At 52.4% G+C, this 7,382-nt stretch overlaps 1 protein-coding gene across 2 annotated transcripts; it reads right to left on the bottom strand.

Moving 5' to 3' along the window:
• Positions 1-4,450: 4,450 nt before the first annotated feature.
• LOC123093952 (GATA transcription factor 2) lies at positions 4,451-6,583 on the bottom strand. Of its 2 annotated transcripts, XM_044516013.1 has the most exons (3): positions 5,633-6,583; positions 5,293-5,442; positions 4,451-5,235 (listed from the first exon to the last, which is right to left on the bottom strand). In XM_044516013.1, the coding sequence occupies exons 1-3, from the start codon at positions 6,029-6,031 to the stop codon at positions 4,747-4,749; spliced, it is 1,038 nt and encodes a 345-aa protein (XP_044371948.1). In that variant the 5' UTR covers positions 6,032-6,583; the 3' UTR covers positions 4,451-4,746. The 2 variants fall into 2 exon arrangements, with proteins under 2 accessions (XP_044371948.1, XP_044371947.1); XM_044516012.1 differs by having other exon boundaries at positions 4,451-5,442; positions 5,633-6,582.
• Positions 6,584-7,382: the final 799 nt, after the last annotated feature.

The raw sequence follows: 7,382 nt of genomic DNA, 5'->3' as shown, positions 1-7,382 counted from the left end.
AATGTATCTTTTTTTGTAGTGTTTTCCATTCCACAGCTGTAAAAGTTCTTCAACTAATGGCCTTAGGTACACATCAATGTCATTGCCGGGTTGATTAGGGCCTTGGATGAGCACTGGCATCATAATGAACTTCTGCTTCCTGCACACCCAAGGAGGAAGGTTATAGATACATAGAGTCACGGGCCAGGTGCTATGATTGTTGCTCTGCTCCCCAAAATGATTAATTCATCTGTGCTTAAACCAAACCATGCGTTCCTTGCGTCACGTGCAAAGTACCCCATGTTCTCTCGATTTTTCTCCACTGCGACCCGTCAGCGGGTGCTCTCAACTTCCCATCTTTCTTATGGTCCTCTTTGTGCCATCACATCAACTTGGCATGCTCTTTGCTTCTGAACAAATGTTTCAACCATGGTATTATAGGAGCATACCACATCACCTTGACAGGAACCCTCTTCCTAGGGCCCTCGCCCTCAACATCACCAGGGTCATCTCATCTGATCTTATACCGCAATGCATCGCATACCGAGCATGCGTTCAAATCCTCGTACGCACCGCGGTAGAGGATGCAGTCATTAGGGCATGCATGTATCTTCTGCACCACATTTCCTAGAGGGCATAGAACCTTCTTTGCTCCGTACATACAGTCGGACAATTCGTTATCCTTTGGAAGCTTCTTCTTCAATATTTTCAGTAGCTTCGCAAACCCGTTATCACATACACCATTGTATGCCTTCCATTGCAGCAATTCCAGTGTGGCACCGAGCTTTGTGTTGCCACCTTAGCAAATTGGGTACAACCCTTTTTTGTGATCCTCTAACATGCGATCGAACTTCAGCTTCTCCCTTTCACTTTGGCATTGTCTCTTTGCATCAACAATGACCCGGCGAAGATCATCATCGGGCACATCGTCTGGTTCCCCTTGATCTTCAGCTTCCCCCGTTGCAGCATCACCGCATTTAGGGGGCGGATAGTTGTCATCATCCTCTTCTTCTTTGTTGTCTTCCATCATAACCCCCTTTCCTCTGTGCTTGGTCCAAATATTATAGTGTGGCATGAAACCCTTCTCAAGCAGGTGGATGTGAAGGGTTTTCGAGTCAGAGTAAGACTTCATATTCCCACAAATAGGGCATGGACAACACATAAAACCATTCTGCTTGTTTGCCTCAGCCACTTTAAGAAAATTATGCACGCCCTTAATGTACTCGAAGGTGCGTCTGTCACCGTACATCCATTGTCGGTTCATCTGCGTGCATTATATATAATTAAGTGTGTCAACAAAACCCATTACAGAACATAATGAATAGAGAAGTGACCAAATCAATAGAAGTTCATAATCACATTAAAACAAAAGTACAATTGTGATCAAATGTTATTACTGAAAAAATAAATACATAAAGTCCATACATAGTTCTCATTGAACAACATATAGCTCTCTAGAGCATCTAATTAAACCATACATTGAAACTATGTAAAACATTTCAATGCAACAACAAATGCGATCATAATTGCAACTAAGGTAACAATTGATCCAACGGCATAATGATACCAAGCCTCAGTATGAATGGCATATTTTCTAATCTTTCTAATCTTCATGCGCATTGCATCCATCTTGATCTTGTGATCATCGACGACATCCGCAACATGCAACTCCAATTTCATCTTCTCCTCCTCAATTCTTTTCAAAAAAATCAAGTAATTGTTTTCTTTTTCAATTAAATTTAACCTCTCGCAAGAGCGTTGGTTGGAATTTCCGGTTCACATACCTCCTAGATAAAAACATCTATGTCACGTTGGTTGGCATAATTATCATAAACACTAAATGAAACAAGTAGTTATGAAACATAATATATATCACATCCAAATCATAGATAGGACGAGGACCGATGGGGGAGGATACCAAAACCATCGCATTATATAATAACAAACAATAATAAAAGTAAGAAAATTATACAAGTATCTATCTAAATCATACAAGTAAGAATTTTTTTTCTTTTAGAAAGAAGATAAGAACAAGAGGCTCACCATGGTGGTGCTGGCGACGAGATCGGCGCGGGCGATCGACGGCGGTGAGGATGGGGACGTGACAGGACGGACTGCCAAACCTAGACAAATCTTAAGGAAAATGGTGTTTGGACAAGGAGCTTGGAGAGGAGAAAGCTTAAGTGTGGCTCGGGCATTTCATCGAACACCTCATGTGCATAGGAGGTGAGCTAGAGCAACACACACCTCTCCCACGGCCGGCCAAAAAAATAGAGCAGTGGCTCTGTTCGCAGGCAGGGGCGGGGTATATATAGACTTCTCTTTAGTCCCAGTTGGTGGCTAGAACCAGGACACAAGAATGACCTTTGGTCCCGGTTCATCCACCAACCGGGACTAAAGGTGTTGGCCCAGGAGCGAGGCCCATTGGTCCCGGTTCGTGTCTGGAACCGGGACCAAAAGTGTCACATGAACCGGGACCAATGGCCGCCGAGGCCCGACCGGCGCCCTGGCCTCGCGAACCGGGACTGATGCACCCTTTGGTTCTGGTTCATGAGTGAACCGGGATTAATGCCCTTATCCTGGCCTCAATCAAAGCCATGTTTTCTAATAGTGGAGCGAAACCCCCCCTATGGGCGCTGAGAATGGCGCGTAACTTCCCACCGGAGTGGGGGGTCCGGTTGTGAGCAAAGGCTTCCCGAACCACGCTCCACGCAAAACGAGCTAGGTGGTGGTTAAAGAAAATGTGGTTGGCATCCTCGTGGGCCCCACAGACCACACAAGTGCCATCTGACGGTCTGTTTCTCTTGGGCACGTTGTTGGAAGAGGGGAGCCGGTCACGGCACATTTGCCATAGGAACACCTTGATTTTGAGGGGATGGCCACTTTCCATAGCCCCCTAGCTATGTCAAGAGATGGGCCCTCCGTTAACTTGGCATAGAGCAACTTAACCGAAAACTTCCTGGAGTTAGTGAGAGACCAAGAAACGGCGTCAGGCTCAGAATTCAACACTACACTGGACAGCGTGAGGCACAACCCCTCCCAGGACGCGCGCTTTATATCGGTAAGAGGTCGCGTGAAAGAAATAGCTGGCCGTGATGATCGCAACGCATCTCCAACTAGAATATCAATGTTAGTGGCAAGACGGTACAGCAGCATGTGGACCGATCTGATGATGATGCTGCCACCCATGTTGGATGAAATCTCTGTGGCCATCCACGTCAACCTACTGCACACCGTCTTAAACATCGGTTTGGTTCGATCGTAAATAATGAACCAACCATTGCAATGCACAAGAACAGAAAATGATCACTTGTGGGAGGAAAAGAAAACAGAAATAGTGAAACGTGATACTAGAAGGAAGTAGAGTACTACTCTAGGAAGCAAGTGGAGGAAGAGGAGCCATCACGTGAGGTGAGGTGAGGTGAGCTGAGGGGGGACATAGCATTGTTCCCGGCCCGGCCGGCCTGACAAAAGTTGCAGCCCACCAACGAACCAACTCACGTGCTGACACACCTCCCCCCTCACTCACTCGTCCTCTACCTTTCCGTTAAAAAAGCAAGCTCACTCGCTCGCTTGACCTACCCAGTACTCACTCACTGATGGCCACCACTGTACGATACACATGCAGTACTGACTCTTCTCTTCCCTCTGCACCACTGACACCACAGTGATCGACAGGGACCCCATCGACCTGGTCGTACGGTTCATCTCATGAGACCCCATCGACCAGCTGACACGTGGATTTACGAATCTCAAAGCAACAAAGAAAAAAACAACGTCTTCTTCTCCACTGCGAAATCCCCATGTCGATTAGAATTCCGCACGGCGGCGAGCTTCCTCCGGCACGGCAGGATTTTTTTTTCTATACCGACGTAGGTGGGTTGTGTGAGCGTCTTCCGCCTGCGAATCTCACCGGAGATGGGTGACAAGCTGAAAGTTTCTCTTGAGGATGCCCGTTGGTTTCTCACCGGAGATTAGCAACACTGATCGCTGACTGGTTTGTGTTTTTTCTTGTGGATGCCGGAGATGGTCTTGTTCTACACCACCGTGAATTCATGCGTTCCAGCCAGGTTCAGTTGCTGCTGCATCCGCGAGGCCCCGGCGAGCAGCGGAGTTGCGCCGGCGTCGAGGATACTGGCCGCGACCGAACAGGGGCAAGCGTCGTAATTGCGCCGGCATCGAGGAGTATGGCCGCGAGCGACAGAGCAATCATCCAACGTGTTGTGGCCAGGGGAAAATCCGCGCCGGCGTCGAGGTGTGCGGCTGTACCGGCGGCTGGCAGTGACAGTCGGGATTTCACAACTGAGATTCAGACTAAGAAGAAGCTCCTTGCTGCGTTGAGATTAGTACTGCCAGGTGTCACTCAACGGAATGGGTCTCCAGATTAGAAGTATACGACCAGGTCGCATAGGATTTTTTTTCGATAGACAGTGTACGTGCAGAACGAAGCTCACGCAATCAGCTCACATAATGCAAAAGATGAACATTTCCAATTTATTCCCGGGTTTTTTTGAACAGATTTCCTTATTTATTTCCGACAAAAAAAAGATGATGAGACCCATATATGAACTACAGAAACAAGCAACGCGAAATAGTACACGTACGGAAGAAAGCAAGGAAAAAGGAATTTGCATGCAAAATTAAGCGGATCGCCGTCGTGGCGCTAATCGGATCGTCCATATCCATATCCATCCATGGTCCGTCGATCGGTGACTCCAAGCTTTAGTAGCTAGCTAGGCTGCTGGATCCGGCCGGCGAGTCGGCCGGTCAGCACACGCCGTAGTCGCGGAACATGTGCTCCGCCGCGCCGCCGGAGCCGGAGGACGCCGACACGACGCCGGCCCCGCCCACGCCGCCGTGGAGGTGCACCAGCTCGTTCTGCCGGCGCAGCTCCATCACCTTGCGGTGGGAGTTGGAGTGCTGCGTCAGCACGAACGTGGGGCTCGCCGCCGGGCGGTACTCCGGCACCAGCCGCCCCGACTTGTACCGCACCCCGCACGCGTTGCACAGCGTCTTGGGGCCCAGCGGCCCCGTCCGCCACTGCGGCGTCTTCTCCGACGCGCAGTGCGTGCACCGGCGCACCTCGCCGCTCTGGTCCCCGCCGCCCCCTAGCTCGGCCGCCCCGACCACGAGGCCGCTCTTCTTGACGCCTCCGCCGCCGCCGCCGCCGCCTGACCGCGCCGGCTTGGAGTCGGAGGACGACGAGGAGGAGGACGGGGAGGGCTGGCGCGGAGCCAGGGCGTGCCACGCGGCCGCGGCCGCGGAGACCGCCCGCGAGCGCTTGCTCCGCGCGCCGCGGCCTGGCGCGGCCGCCGACGCGGAATTCTCCTGCTTCACCACAACGCCGCCGTTCCTCGCGGCGGCCGCCATCGCCGCCTGCACGGCCGGCGGGTAGTTGGGGATGTCCGGGTAGGAGTCGTCCACGAAGTTGGACAGCCACTCCAGCTCCGCGGCTTCCTCAGTCTGCACGTACGTACACATCAACCAATTAGTTAAGTGTTTAGCTAGCTATATGGGTAGTAGATCTCAATCATCTCATTACTCTCAGTTCTTGATCGAGCTGCTTAATTCTCTCCCATTTCTTCAGGAATTGAGATCGAGCGCGCGATCGAGCAACAATTGACTGCGGATGTTGAAGGAAGAAAGTAATTACCGGGACAGGCAGGTAAAACTCGTCGGCGAAGGAGAGGTTGAAGGACGAGGGGTGGTGGTGCTGGTGGTCGGACGAGGAGGCCGCGGCAGCCGCGGGCGGGGCCGGCGCGTTGTCGGCGGCGCCATTGTTCGCGCCGGAGAAGAAGTCGTGCGCGCCGAGGTGGGAGGAGAGGTCGAGCATCTCGTCGACGCGCATGGGGTCGGCGGCGCCGTCCCCGCCCGCGGCGCCCCCGTAAAAATTGTACTGGTGGGGGGGCTGGGAGTGGGAGTATGCGGAGTGGTGGTGGTGGTGGTGGTGGTGGTGGTTCATGGGCGAGGCGGCGGCGGATGGCGGCGCGTGGTGGTAGTGCGAGCCCATGCCGAGCTCCATGCCCAAGGCCGCCTCCCACTCCGGCGCCATGCCCGCCAGCTTAATTATACTACCGGGACGTACAGGAGCGTGCAGCGAGTGGAGTGGAGTGGGGTGGCTAGCTAGCTAGTAGCTCGCAGTAATGGCGGGGTGGCAGTAGAGTGAGGTGGTAGTGGCAGTGAGCGGGAGTGAGACTGAGAGTGGCTGTGGCTGCCGGCAGAAGCTAAGCTTGGCTTGGGGGCAAGCTAGGCTTGGCTCTGGGGAGCTCCAGTCGCGTCTCGCACCAGTAACAGGAAAGCCGCCGAGGCAAAACCATTAATATAGAGCGAGGAGGAGAGCAAGCCAAGCTAGCTACCTAGCTAGGCGAGGTGAGAGGGTGAGAGGTGATGCATGATGAGCACATGAAAGGGCAACCGAGCTTGCCGGGGAGGTCCACGCCATGGTGGTAAATTATTACTACCACTGGCAGTAGCTAGCAGCTGAGGGAGTGAGGAAGCAGCAGCTTGTGTCGTGGTGTAGACGTGTAGTGTGAGCGTGCAGAGCTAGCGCCAGCTGCATGGTGTAGACGAGTAGAGTGAGCTAGGTGCAGCCCAACCCAACACAAGGAACAGGGCCCATGCACTGCCCGTACTCAGAGAGGCTCACTCACCCATATGCATACCATATGCATGCATGCCCCACCGGCCGGCCACTCACGCCCATCACACAATCATTGACTTGAGCCTCTCTCTGGATCAGTTAAATTAGCTACTAGTTACTTTCACCATCCATGGTTTAGTACATAGTACCCTCCTTTCAAAATAGATGACTCAAATATGTGGTAAGTAGTAATTTAGTAGTATAAAGTTAGTACAAAGTTGAATCGATACAAAGTGGAGTCATCTATTTTAGAACGAAGCATGTGTTGATACATTTACTTGGGCACGGCCCGGCATATCGACCGATCACCCCCACCTTATCACCATGGTGTACACGGTGGGGCACCCGGCGGGCTGGTTTGTTGCATGCAGCCCAGGGACACTCCAGTGACAAGCTGTAGTTTGTCAGACGCCAGCGTCTTCTTACCACCAAGGACGACGTGCGTGGGCCCACGCCCGTTCACCACCATCACACATAACGGTCCTGTCAATTTACGTACTCACTCGGACGGAATAATGGAGCCAAACCCCCTGCTCCTGGCCACATGATCTGCCAGCGTGCATCATGCATGGCGCGATAAGGGAGTACGTAACAAGGGCCGAGCGCGCATAGAGATGCTGGCTCTTGTACTGAACCGGCGTCGTGTCGTGTCCATCATCAAGCTTGCACACCGGGTCGGCGGATGGATGAATTTGCACACGTCCTGGCTGGGGAGGGTTGCAGCAAATCTCTTTGTAAAACTTTTGGCTCCAGGTATGGCTCG

Source organism: Triticum aestivum, chromosome 4B (genome assembly GCF_018294505.1).
Source record: "Triticum aestivum cultivar Chinese Spring chromosome 4B, IWGSC CS RefSeq v2.1, whole genome shotgun sequence".
NCBI lineage: Eukaryota > Viridiplantae > Streptophyta > Magnoliopsida > Poales > Poaceae > Triticum > Triticum aestivum.
This window is presented reverse-complemented; position numbering and strand designations above follow the sequence as displayed.